Source organism: Episyrphus balteatus, chromosome 3 (assembly GCF_945859705.1).
Source record: "Episyrphus balteatus chromosome 3, idEpiBalt1.1, whole genome shotgun sequence".
Taxonomy (NCBI): domain Eukaryota; kingdom Metazoa; phylum Arthropoda; class Insecta; order Diptera; family Syrphidae; genus Episyrphus; species Episyrphus balteatus.
Window position 1 is genome coordinate 32,473,949 of NC_079136.1, and position 25,659 is coordinate 32,499,607.

A 25,659-nucleotide genomic window follows, 5' to 3' on the forward strand; every position below is an offset into this window, starting at 1 on the left:
TCTTCTTTCTATCATAGCGCTCTTCAGTTCTTTAAGGGAGGCTGTTTTTATATTTTGACAGCCAAAAGTAAATATTTTTGTTCGTATATTTTTCTTCGTTGTTTCCTTTAATTTGATGTACTACTCAAAATAACACTCTGGGAACCAAATGGACTCTGTCCATTTGTAGATAAAATCCCCTCTTTCAATCTGTAAACTTTCATTATAAGTCAACATACAAAAGGCGCTACTATAGACGAAATACCAAAAATTGTTTCAACCGTACCCATTCTTCAGAGATTTCTAGCTTGCAACTTAACATAATATCAATTGAAGTTTGTTTATTTGTCGTTTGGTTATGTTTTAAATATTTGGATTTGTTTATAAAATAAGTTAATAGCCCTATTCTCTGTTCAAGTAAAACTCACTCGTTCAAAATCATAATAGGGGTGTTCATGAAACTATGGTAAACCTGGTAAAAGTGTCAAAATTGTATATGGGGTATACCTGTTTGTCAACCATAATTATCATTTTACCACGTTTACCAAGAGTTTACACCGTTACATGAATACCCCTAATTTCTTAATTTATAAATTCTGAATTTGAATTATTTTTGGAAGAAAATGTATTTTAGAAACGTTGAAAAACGTTTATCGCTAGAAACGGTTTCCACAGAAAAAAAAGTTTTGAGACAAACTAAAACTGTAATAAATTCTTGATTTGTTGTAAAAAAAATCATTCGAATAAAACGTAGTTTGGCACAGATAAGGCCAGTTAGAGGACAAGAGAGCAAGAATCATAAAAACCGTGGTAACTCGTAAACGGGACGAAAACGAGAAAATTACCTCTTAAGTTTTTCGTCTTAAAATGACCTCAGGAATCCATGGTTTTCATTTGGGGCGGTGACTGTGAGGCACCCTGTATATGGACTGCTAGTCGTGTGACTTTTCCATACAAAAATTGAAAAAACACGATTCCACTTCTTTCTAGCTCTACTAACGCCCTAACCTCTTTGACGGCGAAAAGAGGAAAGTTTTTATGAATGACATCTGTTTTCAAAAGGTAGTGCTTTCTCTGTTTTTCTTTATTTGTTCCTTTCGCATTCGCACTTCACAGAACATAAACAAAAGAAACTACAAACATGGCGGTGCGGATTTTTTCTTCAGTTTTTTTTTTATATTTATTACGTTTAAGTGGTTTAATACTTAAAATAAATTAATATTTTATTTTTCGTTTCTTGATTTTTTTTTTTCTATTTGTGTTTACATTTTTTGATCAACAAAACAAACTACAAGCATGGCGGTGTTTTTAATTTAAATTATTTCCGTTTAGTAGTTAAGTGCTTAAAATACAAAGTATTTGGAAAAAAATAGTTTTGATATTTTTCGTTTGTTTATTTTTTATCTAAAGCGCGAATATCGATTGTCAAAAATTTTGCACCTATTCTCCGCTTTTGGTTAGGATGCTAGTATCTGGAAGAAACAAGTGGAACCAACCTGAGCTGGCTTCTAGACGTCCATATATATTAAGTCAATGATTAAGGCTTTGGCTGCCATGTGCATGTCGTACGTTTTCGAGTGACAGTCAATATGAAATATCATGGCACTTAAAAGCTTGGCAGTCAAAGGGTTAAAGTATTCAAAAACACTTTTCAGTCAAATTTTTTGTATCAAAAAAGTTCTATTGAGTCACTGTTGTTTTCCATCATTCCCAAATACTAAACCATAAGAAAACTTTATTTGACATGACAAAAATTCTACATCAGCTGGTTTGACACTTGACAGACGTCATATTTTGTACTAAAATTTTTCCGGATACTTCAAAACTGGCATAAAAATTTATAGATTTTGTAAATAAATTAATAATAATTCTTTATATTTTACAAAAAAACAAAATAATGGACTCTTCAATCGATGATAACAATTTATCATGGCGCGGCTGTTCCATGGACGAAATCCATCGCTATCTCAACGAATTCGAACTCGAACATGTTCCACCAATTCGTCCCTCCGACCATGACACTGTTCTCTATCATTTCCCAATTCGTTGCGACTCCAGCGAAGCCCCACGTCCACTCAAAGCACAAGACAAATGGGATGCCAATCATGTACGTCTGCCATGTTCCAACAAAAGTCAATATCCAATTGTTGGTGACGATGGGAATGTTGTCATTGAACGCCGCTGGAAAATGGTCGAACAAGCTTTATTACGTCCCATTAAAACTAGCAAAGAACTTGAACAAGCTATATTATCTTATAATTCTAAATATAGTGAATTATGGAATTTCCGTTCTTTGCATAAATTATTTGAAGAAGAACTCGATGAAGACGAATCAAAAGAGTTTTTTGATCATTTACTTCCAAAGATTATTCGCTTGGCTTTGCGACTCCCTTCAATTGTTCAATGTGGCATTCCACTGCTAAAGCAGGGACAAAATCGGTCACTTTCGCTGACACAACTTCAAGTAGCTTGTTTATTGGCAAATGCATTTCTCTGTACATTTCCCAGGCGAAATACAACCAAACGGAAATCAGAGTATAGCACATTTCCCGATATAAACTTTAATAGACTCTTCCAATCGTCTGGACAATCTGTGATTGAAAAAATCAAATGCATTTGCCACTATTTCAAAAGAGTCTGTAGTCGAACGCCAACGGGAGTTGTGTCATTCATAAGACGCAACATTCCCGCCTCAGACTTGCCCAATTGGTCACACATTGAAGCCCCATTGGCAGTGACTCCTCTGCATATCACTTCTTGTGGAACAATTGAAGATCAGGGACGTGGATTGTTGCAAGTTGATTTTGCAAATAAGTTCCTGGGCGGAGGAGTCTTGGGGCATGGTTGTGTTCAAGAAGAGATTCGATTTAGTATTTGCCCAGAATTGCTAATAAGTAAACTCTTTACCGAATGTCTGCGGCCAACCGAAGCTCTGATAATGGTCGGTTGTGAGATGTATAGCAAGTATAAGGGTTATTCGAATTCATTTATTTGGGATGGTAACTTTGAGGACAATACTCCGCTTGATAGTAGTCGGAGGAAAAGTGTCCATATTGTTGCAATTGATGCACTTCCATTTGCCAAGCCATCCCATCAATATCGAGAGGATTTGATGCTTAGAGAATTGAATAAAGCTTATGTTGGGTTTTTTCATCCTCTCGACTCGATTGCGCCTGGAGTTGCATCGGGTAATTGGGGTTGTGGAGCGTTTGGAGGAGAGGCAACTCTAAAGGCTCTTTTGCAGCTGATGGCATGTACGGTGGCTAAAAGGCCATTAGTTTACTTTACATTTGGTGATGAAAAACTTCGAGATTCTGTTCATCAGATTCATACGTTTTTTATTGAGAATAATGTCACAGTTAAGGAGTTGTGGAGGTATTTGAAGAAATTCCAGGAGCAGAAGTTAGCGCCGAGTGCGCTGTATGATTTTATATGCACTTGTCATACTGATAGGAATTCGAGTGGTCAAGGAAGCTCAAGCAAACAACGTGGAAATGTTAAAACTCCAACGAAAGATCAAAATGGAACGACAAGCACAAAGACTAGTAGTAACAATAGTACACCATCAGTTTTATCTCCAGATCTTTTCGACGATCAAGATGATGAAGATATGTTGGCAGCTGTAGCGGAGAAATTGGAAGCCGAACTTGTTGCAAATGATACAAATTCAGATGAAGATACTATAACCAGCAAGGCAAAAGAAGCCTCATCGCCGAAAGGGTTACCACCGAAGGTAGCAGGAGGAGAAAAAAAATCGAAACTTAAACAAACTACTTTGTTGGAGATGTTAGATAGGTGTTATACTGGAGATAGTCCATTGAAAAGACGTCGAGGAGATGCGGAAAATTTTAAAAAAACAAAATCACTTAGTACATCGGAAAATCTTGTGTTCAATTAGTGGACGCACTTTATTTTATATTTTAAGGAGACTTTAAATGACGAATTGTTTGAGCTTAGTATTTTTGAAATTGTAGCTTTTAAGTTTGTGTTCTTCTTTTTATATTTTTTTTTTTAAATTGTTAATTGATGTTATTAGAACAATAAACGAACATTTTTAGTAATAGACAAAGTTGATGTTGGATTTTATTTAATAGTAAAAAAAAAATGAATAACTCCACAGTTATTTTTAGAGGTAGGTAATTTTCTGAAGTTTTTGAGTCAAATTTATATAAATTTTGCAGAATTGGGAAAAAAAATGTAATTGTTGAGGTTACGATTCGATTCCAGAAACCATTATATCGGTTCTCAGGAAAATGCAAATTCATCATCAAATTAATGTTTAAAATTACTTTTTGGGTATATAGTCCAGGAAAAATAGATTATTTCAAGGAAAAAAATTCGTAACAGGCTGATTTTTGGTATACAGGTTGGTATTGAAGTGGTTTACAATCTGTGAAAAGTCCTGAAAGGTTCCTCTGTTCGCTTGACCCGTTATAGTGGGTCAAAGGTCACAAAAATGGGTTTTTTGTTTATATCTTCATATCAAAAATTGATTTTAATTAACGCTTTTATTAATTTTAATAAACGTGTTCATTGATTCCATAAACGCCTTTTTAATATTTAATAAACGCGTTCTTAGAATCGTTCGTTCGAGAAATTTTTACGAACGATTTTATGTACGTTCATAAAATCTATGAACTATTATCAATTTTCATGATATTAATTAACGAGTTCATTGGACAAATAATAACACTGGTTAGCAAAATTAAACTTTTTTTTTTTTGCCGGAACAAAAATATACTTTTCTGAAGGTTTTCGGTGTGCTGAACTCGAATCCGAAGTCAAAAAAAAAATTCATCAGCTCCCGTTTTTGAAAAATTACCGTTAGAAAATGCAGTACTTCGGACCTTGTTCATTTATATAAGTAAAATTATTTGAGCATATTTAGTTACGGTTTTTATAAGAACTATTTTCCACCTTTTTAAATCTGTTTAAATCTTTCCGATATCTTTTTTACTGCCCGAGATATCCTCAGTTGTTTGGTATTTTTATAAATTTAAAAACGTCATTATCTCCTCTATGATCTATGAAGCCAAACCCACAAACTTCATTATAAGATGTCTCGGGCAATACAAAAGATATTGAAAAGATTTAAACAGGTATCGAAAGATGGAAAACAGTTCTTATAGAAACCGTTGCTAAATATGCTCAAACAATTTTCCTTATACAAAAGAATAAGGTCCGAAGAACTCAAAAAAACGTTTTATTGCATTTTCTAACGGTAATATCTCAAAAACGAGAGCTGATTAGTTGTTTCTGACTTCGGATTCGAGTTCAGCACACCGAAAACCTTCAGAAAAGTATATTTTTATTTCGGCAACAAAACCCTTGTAAACCAGTGTAATGTATCATACATTGTCCCAATGAATATATTCATTAATTCCACTTATCTTTTCGGTTCAGTGATCGTTTAAAATGCAAACGAGAGTGGAACACAATTTAAAAATGTAGGTCGTCGAGTCCGAAGTTGAATCCATAACCCCTAGCATGATAGTCTACAAACATTGCACCACGTTTTACTGTTTTAACATTATGTAATTTTTATAAAATATAAAATCATTTTTTAAATACCTATCTATATTTAAGTACACATCTTATAAATTAGCTTACAAATAAATTAAGCACGAATATTCTCTAAGATCCAATCCAAATAGTCAGCGACTCTTGTATAGACCCCAGGTAATTTTTCCGCCCAACATGGAGTCGGACTTAACGATTGTATTCCAGCAAGGTAGAAACTGCCAAGTCCCTTATTAGCCGTATCAAAGCTTATTACTGGTCCACCAGAATCAATTCGACACGTGTCGTTTCTCAGACGACCTTCAACACAAAACTGCGTCGATTCGAGTTGAATATTTCTTTCTGCATATCTACTCCGGCATTTATTCAACGGTATCACTTGAGCATTCGTTCTCTGTTTAAAAGTATTCCATAAGCCTTCTGGCGTTACACCCCAACCAACCATATCCAAACTTTGATCATCGAAAGCATGTAACTTATTGTCACCATATGGCAAGCAGATGGGTTCAATATTGGCAGTTGGTTTGACTTGAGTTGACAAACGAATGAGTGCAATATCATTCAGTCGATTGGTAGATGTTGATGAATAATCTTTATGGGGAATAACTTCTTCAATCGCAACATTCACAGGCGGGTCATTGCAATCGAGGGAGTTACCAACAGATGAACAGTCCAATTCGGTTTCTAAATCCCATTCACCTAGACGAACACTTTGAATGGTCCAAGTTTCAGGCAAATTGGTAACACAATGGGCTGCTGTTAGAACATAACGGTCACTTATTAAGGTACCACCACAATGGAAACCTTTTTCGTTACCACCTTTAATGATAAATAATATTTAAAGTTAGTAATCAAATATGACTGTTTAGATTTTAAATATAATCTTTTCCAAATCAAATATTACCTTTGGCATATTCTAGCAAAGCATTCCAACCAAATGAATCAAGATCAGTAGTATAACCGCCATAGAGACGATTTAGAAACATAGAACCACACTTGCGAGGTTGGGGCAAAAGAGACAGTTTTGGAGACTCTATTGGAGCTGGCACATGGTCAGGGCAGCATGCCTGAAAAAATAATAACACATTATGTAATTTTAAGATGAAAACCGATAGATTCTTATAATTATTTATATTAAATAAATTTTCATGGAATCTAAAGAGCTTGAGCTTAGATATCAATAATGCCGATTTTTCTACAGCCAGATGATTCGTTTCCAGCTCACCGCTAGGTCACGTCACTATCATAAAAATAAAGCCCTCTATAAAAACACCCCCCTACCCAAAAAAAAAAAAATAGACTCGGTTGGATTCTTGGGTTTCATCCCAAATAAAACATAAAGAAACTGTATATGAATGAGAAGGCTTTTTAAAAAGATATCGATGATAACGTTAAATTGTGGGTATCACTTCAAATGCTTCTCGAACTTGAAGAAACCGTATAGATATTTTCGTACATGTTGTTCAAAAAACTTGGAATAAATAAATAAGAAATGTGAAGAAATAAGAGAAGTACTTAAAGAAAAACGCATAAGAACTGGCAGTTAATTTGAATTAACTCAGCAATGGTATGCCTCAAAAAAGCATTTATAAATAATGTACATAATATGTTTAACCATTTTGAGATAAATAAATATATTCTATTCTATTCTAACTCAGCTATTTGCTTAAAAAGATGATATCAGATTTCAAAAAACTCGAAGTTAGAAATTATGTTAAAAATTTGACGGCAGGTAATGAATCTAATTACTTATTATATACCCTTATGGCTTGAAATTTAATTTAGAGAGAATAAGTGATTAAAAAGAATTTTTATAGCATTAATTTGACAACTAAAAAAGAATTCCACATGAACGTAATGCAAGCACACAGAGAACAAAATGGTTCTAAGAGTAACGATTACAATAATACACCCTTATGTTTGCTCAAATAAATTAGTATTTCAGCAAACTTAGTATGAGTATGAAATCTTCATCAAAAATAAATTTAGTTTCTTAATTTTACATACAAAATCTATACTGTCGCACTTTTAAGACTTGTGTCGGATTTACATATCGTCGCCGTAAAGCAAAATTGTTCTAAGTCACAAAAAGCAAATTTTACAGGGGACGATTTTTAAGTTTCAAATTGGTTTAAAGCGACATTTTTCTGCTCGTTCGCCATTCAAGTTATGTTTTTTATAAAGTTTGTTCTTTTTTCTTGAATAAACCATACAAAAGTTTTCCTCATTTGTAGGTGCATATTATTTTTAAATATTTTTTAAAAATAAAAACCCAAAATTGGACATAGAACAATTCCTATAAAAGTACATTTTTTCCTTAAATAAAAAGTGGACTTAAAACAAAATATGATGGGACTTTTGAACAATCAAGAATACTCGGGCTCATTTTCAAAAGGCTACTTCCCTGTTTTTATATTGTTGTATGTCCCATTAAATTATATTATCTGCGGAATGACATTTTTTTGACAAAAACTGTTTTCAAATTAGTAAAACTGCATCATTAACTCATTTTCCGTAAAAAGTGGATTTAGAACAATTTTGCTTTACGCCGACGACCCGACGATATGTAACGTGAGTTACCAACAGAAGTAATTTTTTTCTTAGCTAATTTAATAATAAAAAAAAATTGTTTTACTTTACTATGAAATTAATATGTATGCTACAATGCTATATTCATGCACAGTATTTTTCGTATCAATTTACATCAAGATTTACAAACAAATATCTATTTATGTATTGGAAACTTTTCTAAATGTTCTAGGCATTTTCCTTGCCTTCACTTAAATATTGCTCTTATTTATTCCATAAACAATTTCAAATTTAACGACAATTTATCAATTTAAAATGATACTCTTATATTTAAGAAAAAAGAATGTGTAATACTTTCTATTCTTGAACTGATTTCTGAATTAATTGCTGAAGAAAAAAGACGCGTTATGTCTTTCAGACTCTTAAAGCACACATTTTATGTGCACAAAAAAAAGGCCTTGAAATAAATTATTTTGTAAGTACATATTATAAAGCCGTTTAATTTCTTAAAAAAAAAAAAGTACTCATACACCACAGTGACCCGATTCTATGCAAATGCTCCTAAAGTACACTGTTACGAATGGCAACACTGGCCATTCATGTCAGCACTGAAGTCAACACCTAATTCAGCGCTGAAGACAACCATCTTTGAAATTTTTGTTTGAAATGTATTTTTATCTTAAGTCTTGTTACGTCCTTCAGACGTGCAGGTCGTGTGTTAGTTCATTCGGAAACGGAGATAATAAATGTGGGTTTTTTTAATTTATATTTTTCCCACAATAAAAGTCGTACTTGTTTCATTTTTAAGAAAGGACTAATACATACACATTTACATACTTATAGTAAAATAAAATAAGTAATTTATCTTTAGAAATAAATTAATTTTATAAAAAAAGCTTACCAAAACAGTTTGATTTTCATATCCACATTGGCTTCGTTGAAGATATAATTTATTTTCCACCAAAAATGGTTCACGCATTAATAAACTTATTAACGAAGGACATTGACGTATGTCTTTGCATTCACCAGGTTTACCAATCGGCGTTGTACATTTAGGTGCAGGAGTTGATTCTGAAACGGTTGATGGTGTTGTTGTAATTTCAGTAGGTGGTTGAATTTCTGTTAAAGGTCCCTTTGTTGTTTTATCAAGACTTGCTTCTGCACTCAAATTTCCTTCTTCAATATGATTTATTTTATCAGTTTTTGTTTCTTCAAACTGATTTATTTCTGAAAATCCTTCTGTAGTCGATGATAATCCAATAACTTTTGTAGTCTCTTGTTTAATTTCAACAACCTTTTCAACTCCTTCAGTTGATGTGCTAATTTCACTTGCCAGACTAATTGATTCATCTATTTTGTTTTGAATCGATTCTGAAGCTAGAGGTCCTTCAGTAGTTGAACTTAAAGCATTCGCCAAACTTAAATAGTTTGGTATTAATTCTCCACTTGAAGAAATAGGTGTTTTAAAAGTTGTAGTTAATGGAACAACATCGTTTGTTGTAAGATGCGGCAATGTTGAAAGTGTTGGCTCTGTTGATGATGTTGCTGGACGTTTTACACCTGGAGGAGGTGGATATACTACTTTTGGGGAATATGGATCATTGAAAAATTTATTCACTATGGGAAGCTCAGAGATTTTTGTTGAAACTTCTTCTATAACCGGAAAGAGTTTAGTTATTTCTGAAAAAAGATATAATTAAATATAAAAATATTTATTAATGATATATTCAAACGTTTTATAAAGTTATTGAGTTATTTAATGCATGCCTTGTGTATGTATGTGTATTTTCGGAGTGTAATTCTTATAAATAAATGAAATAAAAGACGCACACTTTTAGAGTCGGGAAACCAAGATAAAGTAAGAAAGGGGTAGATATACTAATATTATCACAAACAAAATGATGGACGTTATTTAATACAGATACAAATACATTGACATTCTTTTGAGATGCATATTATTTTGTGAATTTGTAGAAGAATTTGAGGGAGTCCTACAAAATCTTTCAAAAAAAAAAAAACATTGGACAAAATCTCCAAACAAAAATAATCCAAATTTTGCTAATGGAGATTTCAGTTTTGGTATTTCAAGTTTGGGGATTTTAGGTTTAGCGATTTTGGGTTTTCGGATTTGGATTTTGAGTTTGAGGATTTTGGGTTTGGGAAATTTGGATTTGGGGATTTTTGGTTTTGGAATTGCGGGTTTGGGGATTGTATCTTCGGGGATTTTGTCTTGGGAAAAACGTCAGCAACCCAAATGTGGCAAAAAGTTTTGAATATGATCAAGGATCGATGCAAAAAAAAAATTGGGTGGAAGGGTGTTTTTTTTTGGTGTAGACAAAACGTGAATTTATTTCAAAAACTATGTTAAAATAAAGGTACACTATTGAACTTGTGCATTAATGTTACATTTAAGATTAAAAGCCTTAAAGTGCCTATAAGAATGTGATGGTTAAAAGGGCGTTTTTTTTATTGGAAACAAATTGATGGGCAACCCTTATTTTGGATGAAAGGGTGTTTTTTTTCGAAGAGGGAGTAAGTTCTGTAGTAAGTTCCAAAAAGTGTTTAGACGTTCTACAAGAAATGAAACAAAAAAAAAATTCCGTTAAAAATCACTACATTTCCCTTGAATCATAATGTTACATTATTACATTAGGTAATAGGTAATAATTATTATTATTTTCTTCATTTTGATTTTTTAAGAAATTTTCATTTTTCGTCAAAATATAGAACTCTTAAAAACTAATAGTTGAATTTTTATAATAAAATTAGATATACCTACTTTTCTTAAATTAGAATATGAGAAGTATTTTTGTTCTAAACAATAATTAATTCCGAAAACCCCTCTGTAAAATTTCCAAAAACTGTTGCATACCAAGTTTTAAGAGAATCGACCCATCTTTTTAGACTCGTATAGCTACATATACAGACAGACTGACATAAAGACATAAAGATATTTTAAATCTGATAGTAAAATAAATAAATGCTAAAACTTTTTCTTTAGTACTAACTTCTAATGCAGTTACAGTTTTATCACCTACAATAAAAATCTTAAAATTGTTAAGTAGCTTGAATGATAAATTGCTTCCTTAACTTTAACTTTAAAAAAACGCATTTCTTCTTCCTACAAAAACACTTTTTTTTTGCTGTTAAAAAGAACACAAAATATCGTATTCTATGTATCTTCCTCATCACAGTCATTTATGATACTTCTTGAACTCTTTCAAGAAAACTTGTTTTCCAACTTCCAAAGTATATCAACAATACAGGTATTCAATATGTATAAAAATCGTGTTATTGTACCTAAACTTATTCATTCTCGTAAATAAAATGAGTCAAAATGCAATTTGATTTCCGAATTTTTTTATTTTGTTTTCAAATGAATTTGCCGATTAATGAAATAATAAAAAAAACCACAAAAGAAAATAAACAAAAAATAATTCCACTTACGTGCATTCACTGGGAATGACACAGCAATCAGGACTACTCCCAGCATCACTACCATCAATTTATTCGACATAATTTGGTATTTTATGGTTGAATTAAAAAAAAAAAACTTAATCAAATTCCGGGAAATACCAACTTATTTTTCTGGTTTATTTTAATAATAATAACTTATGACATTTAATAAAAATTTAAAATAAGCGAACTCGTTTCGCGACATCAGCAAAGACTAAAACAAGACTAATTATCTACAATTTCACCGGTCCACGATCAAGTATTTCTCAGTCTTATAATATCATTTATTATAAGATACCTCTATCAGTGATGAAAAATTACATTTTTTAATTGTACTGAAATGGATACAATTGTATTGAAATATATTTTTCACACGAAAAATATAATAAAATTTAATCAAAATATTTTATTTGCAAAAACTCTAAAATTTTGCGTATACATTTCACTATTTTCTGCGTAAAAGAGTAATTTTTATTTAATTTCGGTATGAATAATTATGGAAAAAAGTACATATTCACAAAAGACTACAAGTATTAAAAAATTAAAAAAAAAAAATGCAAAACCGTGGGGACCAAAAGTGCAATTTTGGTTTTCAGGTAATGGCTCAGTTTTGAACTAAAAATTAGTTTTACAAACTGTGAAGACACAGATTAAAAAATTGTATCGAATTTAGACAAAAAATTGTATTTTTGTACTCGAGCAAACCCATTTGTATAGAATTCGATACAATTGTATTGACTTTTCCATGCCTGACCTCTATTGAGATAAGATAGAAGTTTCTTATTCCAGAGAATAACTTTTATTTGAATGATGTGATGTGACATGTGAGTGACTCATTTAAGCTACTCTTCATGATTCTCTTTTTTATATAACAAAAGAGAAAGGGAATATAATATGCTTAACATCGATACTCTTTATTTAGATTTATTTATGATTTACATGCTTAAACATTCAAATCATTAAAATTTAACACCTTGCTATTAAAATTTTGCAAGGAACTTAATTCAATCTTGTTCTTGCAGTAATTAAAAAGCTTTTTGAATTTAAAGGAGAATGGGCAAGTTTGTATGGAACGTGGACGTTACGCTGCCAGGAATGAATTTGTTATTTTTTGATGTAATTAAGGTTTACTAATATTGTGCAGAAGTTTTATCCTTGTGACGTACACTTCGCGTCACTTGAATAGAAACAACATTTTTTCTTAAGAAAATAGCGATTGGCGCTTTGGTGAGGTAACTTAGTAGATTTTTGGTTTTGCATTTTCAAAGAGGAACCTTTAACAAACAATGTTGTAAAAACAAAAAACCCAAAACAGAAACCGTATGGCTTCTAGTTGCGTTTTTTCGCATTACCTCACAAAAAACAGTGTTTTTTTTTGCGTCACTTGAATAGAAACAAGCTCTTAAATTAGATAAAAATGATGAAAAATCATGGAAAACGCTAATTATAGTAAAGCAATATTAAGCTTTGACATTATTTGCACATTATAACCAATTATGGGCTACGAGCTACCAATAGGCACCACAGAAAATGCATAAATAGCAGCTAACATTGGAAATGCACCTGCACTATGCAAAATCGAGAAAGATATTGGAAAATTTGCCAAATTTGGATGAGATCATTTTTAAAATATCGGAAACTAGTGATCAAATCAAAAAATAAGACAGGTGAGACCCAAGTCACGAGCAGAGAAAAAAATAACTTAAAAACTAGCTGCAATTTTCTTCACTTTGCCGCTAAAATCGGTCAAAAACGTGGTGATAGTGCGATGGAAACGTGTTGGTGTGTTCCATCCTGGAAGTTATAAAAGGTGCACAACATTAAAAAAAGCCTCAAAATGCAAAATAACAACATTTTAAGTTCTACTAAGATTACAAAAAAGTTAACTATTTTATAGTTGCATTCGAACTGAAAAGTAGTGGGGTAAAGAGTGGTTTTTTAAAGGAAAACATACCAACTCAGATGGACCACGTTAATATTAGCCCTATTTCATTGGTTTATAAAAGAATAACCTTAATCGCATCGCCAATACAGGGCACTAAAATGTGTTATAGTAATACGCTTTGTTTTAATGATGTGCAATAGCAAAATTGAAGCTTCACGCTTCAAAAACAGATGCTAACTTTTACAAAGAAATAATGGTAGAAGCTCTTGGCAAGTTTAGGAACGTGGAAGAACAACCGTCTTAGAGATTGCACAAGGATAGTTCAAGAAAAAACAACGCAATAAAAACAAAACAGATGCATTCCGGATAAAAACGAAAGTTTATTTCACTTATTCAATCCTTAAATTGTAGAAAATGTCATTTTCTTAATTTGTAAGAAGTTACTAAACACTTTTATCACTTTCTCCAATTAGGTCCACGATTGTGTATACAGTAGAAGTGCATTTTCAATGTTAAATTCTATTTATGCATTTTCTGTGGTGCCTATTGGTAGCTCGTAGCCCATAATTGGTTATAATGTGCAAATAATGTCAAAGCTTAATATTGCTTTACTATAATTAGTGTTTTCCATGATTTTTCATCATTTTTATCTAATTTAAGAGCTTGTTTCTATTCAAGTGACGCAAAAAAAACACTGTTTTTTGTGAGGTAATGCGAAAAAACGCAACTAGAAGCCATACGGTTTCTGTTTTGGGTTTTTTGTTTTTACAACATTGTTTGTTAAAAGTTCCTCTTTGAAAATGCAAAACCAAAAATCTACTAAGTTACCTCACCAAAGCACCAATCGCTATTTTCTACAGAAAAAATGTTGTTTCTATTCAAGTGACGCGAAGTGTACTTCAAAAACGGATAAAATGCATTTTTGCATTTAACACTTTATATACACTCCTTTTCATCAGAATAGGTACATAACTTTTCTAATGTTCATTAACCGTTTGTCCCCAATATTGGTGCGTGACCCAACAAGGTTTTATTGTTTTTTGATAGTTTAAGATGTTAGAAAAGCAACGGCTAAAATTATTTTAAAATGGACCATAACTTTCCCATTGTTTTTCTTGTAAAGTATTTTTTGAGGAAAAATTAACTTATTTTTATCTTCATCAGAATAGGTACACCCTTGTTATCTTTAATGTTTTTGTGGATTTCGAGCAAATTTACCATTTAAACATAAAACTGGACTTTCTTAAGTCTAATTTAATAATCATACTACCATTTTGAAAAACATGGGTGGATTAAAATCGCTAAATTTTGGTGAAAACACCTTAAGAAATAAAACAAACAATGAAGGATCCACCAGTACTGGTATGGTTAAAAAATTACGAATTGTGAATATGCTCTATCCAGACTTTAGATACAAACATTCTGGGAGTACAAAAAAATGAATGATGGTAAAAAAAATGCAAAAAAAACTCTTAGACTAGTAAATTTTTAAATGTGCTACCAGTTTTGGTGGATTAACGACAAGAATAAAAGTGAAAAACAGTTGTTATTTGTAATTTTAGGACATAAAATAGAATGGTCATTAGTCCGAAATTTCTAAAATGGCTGAATTTTGAAAAGACACCATATCACTAAACCAAGAACAGAATTGTATTCGTTTAAGGTTTTTGAAATCCCTTACCACATGAAAAGTTGAGTGGTATTTCTTTTTATTTTTGGATTAATGAACATTTAATTTTGATGTCTTTGGTGAGTTAAACTATCAGTTTACATTTTGCGAAAGGAGAAACCATTTTGAGACCAAATTCATTGTTAAAAAAGAAGTGTTAAGGCATGTAAGAAAATAATCTACTACGATAATACAAATAATGAATTTGAAACGTGAAGAATGGTCACTATTATTTGTAAATGAGTATTCAAGGAACTTTTCCTTAATTCTCTAGTATTTGTGAACCAGTATACTGAATTTCTCAACAGGACCACGCCTACTACCACAAAAAATGCTCTGTAAAATATTGGGAGGAAGTGAAAATTAAGGAAGTACTTCAGTATCTGCCATAGAAAACAACCATGAACCTTGTTGAAAATGTTTGAAAATGGCTAGCCCGTACTGATAAAATTTATGAAAGTCGATTTTAAGACAAAAATATTTCCTAATCCACCATTTAACAATTTACGGAAGAGATTCAGATAGATTGCATAAAGAAATTTAACAATGCAATTCCTGGACAGTTTTGTTATTTTTTATGAATAAAAACGCCACTATACAAAAAATAAAATAAGTAAAATATATTTTTAAGAAGAACTTGGTTTAAATTAATTTCATGGACCACTTTGACATCATTCTTTACGTGTACCTATTCTGATGAAACAAAAAAATAACTCAGTTTTTCGATGTGAAATGCTTTGCCATATAGAAACAAGAAAAATAACCACACGTTTTGAATTATTTTTTTTTTTCTGATTCTGCTAACATCTTAAACAATGACTTGACATCAAAAAATTATTATTTTTCCTACACTGTAAGGAAAAAACGAATACTGAACATTTGAAAAGTTGTGTACCTATTCTGATGAAAAGGAGTGTATATTGCCTCAATGTTATAACTTAATTGTGTATTTTAAGTGCAAAATATGATACTCTGTCATTTTCCCTGAGTCTGAAGAATTTTATCTTGAATATCCAACCACTAGAACCAAAACTATAAGCATTTTAAAACAACAATTTCAAGCCTATTTTGAGAGTTTCGTTGTTTAATTTTTTGTTAGTTTGAATTGTTTGAAAACTTTCGAACAAAATCTTGAAGTGGTTGTCTTAAAAATCTTATATTATAAGTTGTATTGGTCGTATTTTCAAGATTAATGTCTTCAGACTCAGGGAAATTGACAGAGCATCATATTTTATGTTCGAAATTAAAATATGAATCAATTTGTCCTTCATACATTAAACAATGCATTAATACTACTAATACTGCATTATCTTGCATTCTAAACGCAATACAGCGAAACGTCCATAGTAAAAGTTTTTCCTAGGTTATAATTCTTTTATTTGATACCAATTTTATTGATGGCCGCTCAACGTCCAAAATGCCCATTCTCCTTTAGTAGGTACTTATCTGTCGGTATTTTATGAGAATGAAATAAGTCACTTTTCAAATTTGTCAACAAAAACTTTTATAATAATATAATGACGGTCAATACAAGGGATATTTTTCTGACCACTGCTGTTTTTCATTTAAATTTAATATACCTACCGAATTTATCTAAATGGAACGATAAATATGTAATTTTGGGTTTTTTATATTATGGATGTTTAAAACCTACGGAACTTATTTTATTTAAATAAAATATTGTGGAGAAAGTTGGACTATAAAGTTCGTATAGGGGAATCACATTGACAAATAAATTTCGCTTTCTTAACCTTTTTTAGGAATTCTCCAGTCAGATTTGGGTTAAAAACCCAAAGATAAATGGAAATGGAGCCTGCTATCATTACATATCATTAGATGCGTACGTATGTAGGTATATCGTATTTTTGTAAATGTGTATATAAATGCGAGAACTATGTAGCTAATTTTTTTATATTTTCACGTATAGTAACGTTTTTTTTAAGGTTCTCTGTTCTCCAAAATTCTGTACAAGCAAAATTGTTTTAATAGTGAAAAAAAAGTACTCATTTTTTTTCATTATCAAAATAATTTTAAGTTAATTTACAGAATTTAAGAATACAGAAGTTTGAATAATAAAATATGGGTAATTCCATGAGAGCATAAGCATATTTTTTTATGTTTTTCTCTCTTATTCATTTACATATGCATTAAATTAAGTATTTTAATACATTTACACTTAGGATGTCAATTTGTTTCATTGTTTCTAATATTAAAAGTTTTTTAATTACTGTGCTGTCTGTGATAATATTATCTCAAATAAGATGTAACGGGTGTGATGTGAGCCTATTATAGCCTATATGCTCTCATGATTTTTAAAATACAGGGTTTTGGAATTCGATTTTTTGTACATACAGAATTTTGACCCCAACCCAGCCGCGACTCCTGTCACAGTCTTTCGTTTATATGCTCCTGTTGAGATAGGGGGCCGGCAGAAAAAATCTTTCAAAATTCTCTTTGGAGCATATTGGGATATAATATTTTGCTCAAAACGGTTTACTTTTTATCTTGCAATGCAATGGTCATTTTCACTCGACAAAATAGGGTAGAGTTGCCTAATTCCAGCCCTCTCCAGTAGCAGGCCACCTTTCAGAAAAATCGTTATATCTAGTGATTTCGTAGGATTTATTCCAAATTTTTGCTCTTATGCTGTTCTTTTAAATATCTCTCCTAAACTTACAATATTCTTATTATTCTTGTTATTCAGTTTTCTTAGAAAAAATAACTTTTTGTGAAGTGATCCAATCGGGTATGGTTTTTTTGTAATTTTACTGCCGAAACCTACTATCGTAATTAGTGTTTTGTGGAAACAATTTCAGAACTAATGCTTTGAAATGTTGTTTTTCTTATTAAATATATATTATTCTTCAAATAAAATAGGTTTTAAATAGGAAAAAGATGTGAATTTTGATAATTTTAAGGGGGCCGGAGATAGAACACAAAAAAAAGCTTTGAAATTCAAGAGTTTCCTGTATTCGGCCCCCTTTTATTGATAAAAGTTTAAAAAATGGGAAAAAATAAATACATTTTTAAATCATTTGATGTTATAACTTATTAACAATCAAAATTGTTTCTAAATTCTTAAAACACAAAAATTTAAATCAAAAACATTCAATTTATTTAAGCTTAACCTAATAAAGTCAGTGGCCGGAAATGGGACACTAGATGGCCGAAAATAGGAAACAAAGGCCGGAATTAGGAGAATCAGACTTTTTTATACAAAAACTTAAATAAAATATTTTTGGGAACTATTATTACCTTTTTTTTTAACCATACCGAAAAATTTATAAATAAAGTACATTTTATTTCAAGAATTATTCGAAAATGTTGATATTTGACGTTCTGTGCTTTATTTTATGAGACAGAATCCTTAAGGGGCCGGCTACTAGCAACTCTACCCTATATTTTGACGCAATATTGCGGTGAGAAGATTCCGTGTATGATTCCACTGACCATAATTTTTCATAGCAGAGAATAAGGTTATTAATAAAATTGCCAACAATCCTACAATGTACATTGTACATACATTCTAGTTTTCTATTGCTCTCGCGATGGTCAGAAAGAATTCAGTGAAGAATGGGTACAAAAAATTTCCCTGGTAGTGTTTTACCTTTTTTTATTATCTGATATTGGATATCATTGGACATAAATTCCAGGACAGATTGCCGACCGCAGAATAAGTTCCGCTTTTATCAAAAAAGAGCTGTATAAAAAACAAATTTTTATTTTATTTTTAATGTATTTAGCCTGGTACGCTGCTCGCGCTAAATTTTAGCTGAGATAAAATTCCCATACAAGTTATCGATAATTTGTATGGGATCCATTTTAGCTCAGATAAAATTTTTCGATAATTTGTATGGGAGCTAAAATTTAGCGCGAGCTGCGTACCAGGCTTTTCAATGAAAATGTTTTCTTGGATTTTCAAATTTAAAATAAAAAAAGTTTGTCTTCACGCTATTGAAGTTATGATTCTAATTCACAGAAACTCAATTTCTCTTAGTAGTGTAAAGTTTTATTCCGGGTTCACAATAAAACTTATGTCGTTTATTTTAATTTCCACTTATATTTCCGTTCAAATAAGAACACACTTTATTTCAACTCAATTTACTTTTATTATTCGCTCAAACAAACTCACGTTTAATTCACTTTATTTACTACTAACAATTTCCAACACTTTATTTCACTTTTGTACTGCACTCTTTCACTTTCAAAATTAAACTGTAACCGGTTGTTTTAAGTTTTAAGTTTGGTTTATTGAACAATATATATATACAATTTTGACTTATAACTAATATGATAAACTTATGATAATTTTACATTTGTTGGCACATAGGGGGCCTAACGTTATACAGTGTCTTAGGGTTAACAATTTATAAATAATAAAGTACATGTCAAAAAAAAATTTAAATTAAAAGTCGGCTGACTTTATCGTTCTCAGGGTGTTCATTCCCGGTTGTCCATGGTGGTTTTGGTGTGGGTTGGGGGGAGTGGTGTTTAGCCGCGGTAGAAGGCTGACCCAGTGTCAGCGTAGAACGAGACTGCCTCCTCGTTGTCCATGAGTATGTTGTCATCTAGAGTTTCCATCACGCTGAGGTATCTTGGCTCTGGATGTCGTTGTTCTGTGGTCATCCTTCTCATTAGCTGATTCGGGTGGTCGATGGTGTTCCTCACTAGTCTCTTCGCCGAGAGAACTAAGTATTTGTCCAGTGGCATCATGTTGGCTTCGGAGTAGAGATGTTCGTTCCTGTAGTATTTCCGCCGCTGTCGGTCGAAGTGCAGGCCGGTGCAGATCCTGAGTATCTTCCTTTCAAATATTTGAAGCTCCTTCATGGCTGTCTTCGAGATGGTGAACCACACTGGGAAGGAGTAGCTGATGACTGGTCTTATGAGCTGCTTGTAGATCAGTAACTTCGTTGGCTGACTTAGTCCTGCTCTCTTCTTCATCAATGGGTATACGCGGTGGAAGGCCCAGTTGGCTTTCCTCAATACGTTCCTTGAGTGTGGGTTGAACCTTAACAGCTCGTTGAATTGGATTCCCAGGTACTTCACGTTCTGTTTGGCAGCTATGGTGGATCCGTCAGGGAGTTTCAGGACTAGATTTCGGCATACGCCTGCTGAGCGGCTTCCTCCATTAGTGGTAGGTCTCCTGAAGCAGACAAGTTCCGATTTCGAAGTGTTGATGCGGATGCCCCATTTCTTGTAAAAGTTGAAGAGTCTGCTGATGTGGGCTTCTACTTTCCGGACAGCCATGAGCGATGACATTGATGATGTGTAAGTAAGCGAGTCGTCAGCATAGAGCAGGTTCTCACATCCAATTGGTACCGGACTGTAACCGGTTGGTGTCCACACTGTCCTTTTATACCGGAACCCCGAGACTCGAGAGTCGAGAATGTCCCCGAAGGCTCTCGTCCCTGCCTCTCGAAACTTAGTTTCCAGGAGGGGCGCTTCATATTTCCAGTCCAGTGGGATATTTTTGGGATATTCAGCAAGGGATATTCAGCAGTCGAACCTCTCAGGGCTGTGTTCAGAGGGTAGTTTCTTAATTATTAAAGGTGCGTTCACATTTCTACCTTTGCAGTAGTAGGTAGTGTGTTCAGACATTTATCTTAAAAGTAGTTCAGTAATTCATCGTTACAGTAGGTTAACACCATAACAAACAAAACTGTTTGTGAGAACTAGATGGTGCTAAGATCACTAGCTAATCCCTTTGATATTCTTGTCAAAAAGTAAATTTTCACTTTGCACAAAAGCGGAAAACGAAGTATTAGGTACTTCTAAAACAATAGACCTTATTTTAAATATTTTATCTTATTATTAAGATATATAAAAGAGTACAAAATGCAATAAATCGCATTTGTTTCGTTATTATGACTTAATGGTGTGTAATTAAACAAATAGGTATAATTTGACTGGGCAATCATATTTTTTTCAATTCTTTTCTATATCGGAAGGTAATTTAAATTCTTTTCAAATGAGTTTTCGCTTATATGACCATTAAAGAAAATCACAAAAAATTCCACTTACGTCCGTTCGCTGAAAAAATCAGGACTATTCCAAGCACTATATGCGTTAATTTATTACACATAATATTATTTAAATTTTAAATGAATGAAAAACTAAATTTCCGGGAAATACCAATTTGTTTATTTAAATTAAATTATAATTTAATTTAGCCTTAGTTTAATGAACTTGTTTCGCTACACGATGACCACGACTAAGACAAGACTAATTACAATGCGGCTCTTTCAAGATGTTTTATATTTCTCAGTTTGAAATCAAGTACCTATATGCCCAGCAAACGTAGAACTACAGAAAAAACTGGTGAAATATGTACGTACAAGACAGCGTTGCCGCGAAGAAAAAAGCAGAGAGGGCCATTTCGGAATTTTTTGAGGGCCATTTTACAAAAGTGTGGGCCAAAATATCTACAATTTATTTAAAATTGTGTTCAATTTTTTTTTTTTGTTTGTTTAATGCATTAATGGCATGTTTTTTGTTCAGTTAAATGACAGTAGAGAAGAGTCTGCCGCATATAGATATTTTTATTGCTTTTTTTAAGTCTAAGTGCTTTGTTATAGTTTACCCTACTATTCTACTTCGAAACATAGATTTATGATAACATTGACTATTTTTTACTTGCGATATAGGTACTATAGGGCAAGTTTAGGATTCGTAAAAAAAATCGAACTCGAGATAACAATTTTACATGACATTACGATGATGGAGAATGCCAAAAAAGTGGGTCCGGCAATTCTGTCTGTCTGTCTGTCTGTCTGTCTGTCTGTCTGTCTGTCTGTGTGTCTGTCTCTATCTGGAGCTGCAGCCTAAACGAGTGAAGTGATTTTCTTCAAACTTGGTAGTTAGCAGTTTTTGGTGATTCCCTAGAGGGGAAATTGAAATTTTTTTTTATGACCAAAACTAACGGTACCTGCCATATAAGGGAAATAGAAAAGGTAATTTTTTTCAAAAACGGCTCTAACGATTTTGATTAAAATTTTTGTGTGTAGTACTACACATAAGGGCCAACTTTTTAAATAAAAAAAATATTTTTTGTACCGTTATTAACGGTACCTGTCATAGAACGGTTTTTTTCGTTTCTGAATATCTCGTACAAAATTAACCCGATTTAAATGAAAATTTTTATACAAAAGTGTGTAAGCAAAGATAATATTAAAATTTTAGAAAATTTTCAAAAAACGCATTTTTGGTTTTTTAAAAAATATTTCAAAATTTTTTTTTGAAAAATCAATTTTTTGAAAACGGATCAATGAAAAATTTTGAAATTTAGTTTTTATGTGTAAATTAATTATTTCTTCAAAATGGCATACCAACTTTTTTTTTGAAAAATTTTAAAAAAATTTTATATATAAAAAATTATTTTTTTAAAAAACGGCTCCTACAATTTTCAAAATTTTTTTTCTAAAAATACCTTTTTATACGAGAAATAAAATGGCATATTTGTTTTTTTTTTTAAGATATTTTAAAACGGAGTTTTATTAATTATAAAAACAGATTTAATTTTTTTATACTACTTATGAAATTTCTTCAAAATATCAAATTTTAAATTTCTTGAATAAAAAGCTTTAACATTATAGTTACTTTAAGCATAAGAGCAAGTACGTGCGACCCCAGTCGTGCAATTTATTTAATTTAATATCAAAATTCGGGTGCGAATTTTTGCGATTAACAAAATAATTTGCAAATGAAATTTTCACTTTTAGTAAAAATCACTCATACGCCCTACGTTTTTATTTACTGGTTATTAACATTTTTAAGAAATTTTTTAATTGAACTTATTGCATTTGGATTCACTAAGCCTAAAAATCACAATGGTTCCTTTCTAGAAGCTCTAATACTTTAAATATTTTAATTTTTCACATTTTGGGTGTATGAAATTTCATACTATTTTTTCAGTTTTTCTTATCACAAGCGTTCTTAAAGTTTTGCTGGAAAAAAATCATTTCATTGCATAAATAATAATTTTTAGCAAAAATAAATTGTTTTACTTTAAAAAATAATTTTGTCCAGGTTTGTGATCGAAATACTCCTATGCGTGAGAAAAATCAAATTACTAAAGGAGATAAATTAATACAGTATACAAATACATAAATATTTATTTGTAGTGGAAACATATTGTAGTTTCGATGCATAGTGATGATTTATATTTAATTTTGTAAAGCCTTCTAATTATTACTAAGCACGATATGAAGATAAATCTACTAAAATTTGGATTCGTGGGCCATTTCTGATTGGCCCGGGCAAAGGGCCAAATTATAAAATAGGGGGCCAAATGGCCCGATCGGGCACTTTGTGGCAACGCTGGTACAAGAAGTAATTCTTTTCCACTGAAAAAAGATAGGAGCTCGGGAAAAAACTCAGTTATATACTTTCTGTATATAAAAATACGTGAAGCAGCTATCTCTTTCTTTATTTTACCAGTACTTTTTTAACTACAGAAAAACCACTGAATAAAAGTACTTATATGGAGTAGTATAATCAACAACGCATTTTGATGTTGGAAATCAATTTTTGTGGCGTGCCAAAGAATTTGTGTGGTAGATTGTTTAGAAAAAATAGTTTTCACAAATGCCTAGCACTGGGAAGATTATTTATTTTTTTTAAATTAAATTGTTTTATTTTTGACTTGCGATATAGTTATTTAGGGCAAGTTTAGAATTCGTAAAAAAAATCGAACTCGAGATAACAATTTTACATGACATTAAAATGATGATAGGAGAATGCCAAAAAAGTGGGTCCGGCAATTGTGTCTGTCTCTATCTGGAGCTGCAGCCCAAACGAGTGAAGTGATTTTCTTCAAACTTAATAGTTAGCAGTTTTTGGTGATTCCCTGAGGGGAAATTGAAATTTTTTTTTATGACCAAAACTAACGGTACCTGCCATATAACGGAAATAGAAAAGTTAATTTTTTTCGAAAACGGTAAAATGTGTTTTTTACCTTTTTTGTAATAGATCAGCTTAAAATGGACTAATTTCATTTTTAATAACGGTTTTGGAAAGGTCTAAATATAACCCTACAAATGCAAAAAAGCATTCATTCAATTATGTATAAAGTCGCAAGAAATATGCAAAAAAGTAATTTAAGATCATGTTTTTTTTTACTCTCAAAAATTGAGTGACTTAGGGAATGATTTCATTCTACTCACTTGCTAATTTTTTTGGGGGATTATTTATATACAGAAGTTCATATTTTGAGCTAAGGAACCGGTAAAAAATGACACAAAAAGATTTTATGACATAGGTATTTTTCGTATATTCTTTTCACATGGAATTACTCACCTGTCATAGAACGGTTTTTTTCGTTTCTGAATATCTCGTACAAAATTAACCCGATTTATATTAAAATTTTAGAAAATTTTCAAAAAACGCATTTTTGGATTTTTAAAAAATATTAAAAATTTTTTTTTTGAAAAATCAATTTTTTGAAAACGGATCAATGAAAAATTTTGAAATTTAGTTTTTATGTGTAAATTAATTATTTCTTCAAAATGGCATACCAACTTTTTTTTTGAAAAATGTTAAAAAATTTTTATATATAAAAAATTATTTTTTTTAAAAACGGCTCCAACGATTTTCGAAATTTGTTTTCTAAAAATATCTTTTTATACAAGTTTAATAAAGTGGCACACTTAGTTTTTTGTAAGAGATCATTTAAAGCGGTATTTAATTATTTATTTTTTTTTGCACCACTTATGAAATTCCGTGCAAATATCAAACCTAACCTAACCTAACCTAACCCCAGTCGTGCAATTTATTATTCTCCAAATGGAGCACAGATATTTTTTATTTCTTAACTAATATGTTGCTGTGGCTATCAAGGTTTAACTGGTTTCAAATCAAATCAAACGCGAGTCGCCATTACAAAAGAGACAAAACTTTGTGCATTGCATACATTGCGCTCTTTTCCTCCCATTTACCAACTAAGAATAAAAAGTACAGGAATGGGTGTTTGAAGAAACCAGTGCGGCATTTTTTTCATTTTTACAAATAAGTTTTAGTTACACAAACACATATTCATTGAACCAGGGACGGAGTGCAGTAAGATTAAATAAAAAAAATAAAATATTGGCATTTAAGCATTAACTACATTGGCTTAAAAGTGTAAAAGTACTTTAGTGAAAATTTTCAAACATATTTCTGGATGGAAAACTTAAAAAAAGCTTAATTTTTTGATCTACAAAACAATTTATATACTCTTTTCTATATTAAACTTGCGCTAGCGAGAAAAAAATAACAAATGGAAAGAATAATTTCACATAAGGGTGCCCGGCGGTTGCAGCGCCTTACCATCACCAAACAAAAATAAATACACCCCTGTTTGTAAGATTTTCAATTTGACAGCTGTGGATTGAAAAAATCCAAGAAAAAAGGACACTTTTATTTTAGCAAATTTTATTATTTTTATGACTTTATTTAATATCCTAACATATTCAGCCCTATTTATAAACTTATCAAAGACAGTGCATAGCATTATGTACTCTGTATAATGTCTTAAAACAAAAAATTGTCATTTATAATATTTATTCAACGTTTAATAGAGATTGTATAAGCTAAACGCGTTTTTAGGTTGTTTAGAGCCTGAATAAGAATATATTTTGCTTAAATG

General features: G+C 31.4%; 2 protein-coding genes across 3 annotated transcripts; one reads left to right on the forward strand and one right to left on the reverse strand.

Moving 5' to 3' along the window:
- The first annotated feature begins 1,783 nt into the window (after positions 1–1,783).
- LOC129916033 (poly(ADP-ribose) glycohydrolase) lies at positions 1,784–4,039 on the forward strand. The gene has a single exon (XM_055995794.1). It carries the CDS (start codon positions 1,877–1,879, stop codon positions 3,875–3,877), a length of 2,001 nt encoding a protein of 666 aa, XP_055851769.1. The 5' UTR covers positions 1,784–1,876; the 3' UTR covers positions 3,878–4,039.
- A 571-nt stretch (positions 4,040–4,610) lies between these two features.
- LOC129914594 (serine protease easter-like) lies at positions 4,611–21,229 on the reverse strand. Of its 2 annotated transcripts, none has more exons than XM_055993915.1 (4): positions 21,060–21,229; positions 8,930–9,708; positions 6,404–6,566; positions 4,611–6,318 (listed from the first exon to the last, which is right to left on the reverse strand). In XM_055993915.1, the coding sequence occupies exons 1-4, from the start codon at positions 21,118–21,120 to the stop codon at positions 5,597–5,599; spliced, it is 1,725 nt and encodes a 574-aa protein (XP_055849890.1). In that variant the 5' UTR covers positions 21,121–21,229; the 3' UTR covers positions 4,611–5,596. The 2 variants fall into 2 exon arrangements, with proteins under 2 accessions (XP_055849890.1, XP_055849889.1); XM_055993914.1 differs by lacking the exon at positions 21,060–21,229 and adding an exon at positions 11,476–11,711 and having other exon boundaries at positions 4,614–6,318.
- Positions 21,230–25,659: the final 4,430 nt, after the last annotated feature.

What these genes read in the sequence shown, in the direction of transcription:
- LOC129916033 (XM_055995794.1), top strand. Translation starts at nt 1,877, where the DNA reads ATGGACTCTTCAATCGATGATAACAATTTATCATGGCGCGGCTGTTCC.
- LOC129914594 (XM_055993914.1), bottom strand. Translation starts at nt 11,545, where the DNA reads ATGTCGAATAAATTGATGGTAGTGATGCTGGGAGTAGTCCTGATTGCT. An exon ending in ATGAAAATCAAACTGTTTTG is followed by an intron (nt 6,567 to 8,929) that starts GTAAGCTTTTTT and finishes TTATTTTTTCAG; the next exon opens with GCATGCTGCCCTGACCATGT. An exon ending in TTTGCTAGAATATGCCAAAG is followed by an intron (nt 6,319 to 6,403) that starts GTAATATTTGAT and finishes TTATCATTAAAG; the next exon opens with GTGGTAACGAAAAAGGTTTC.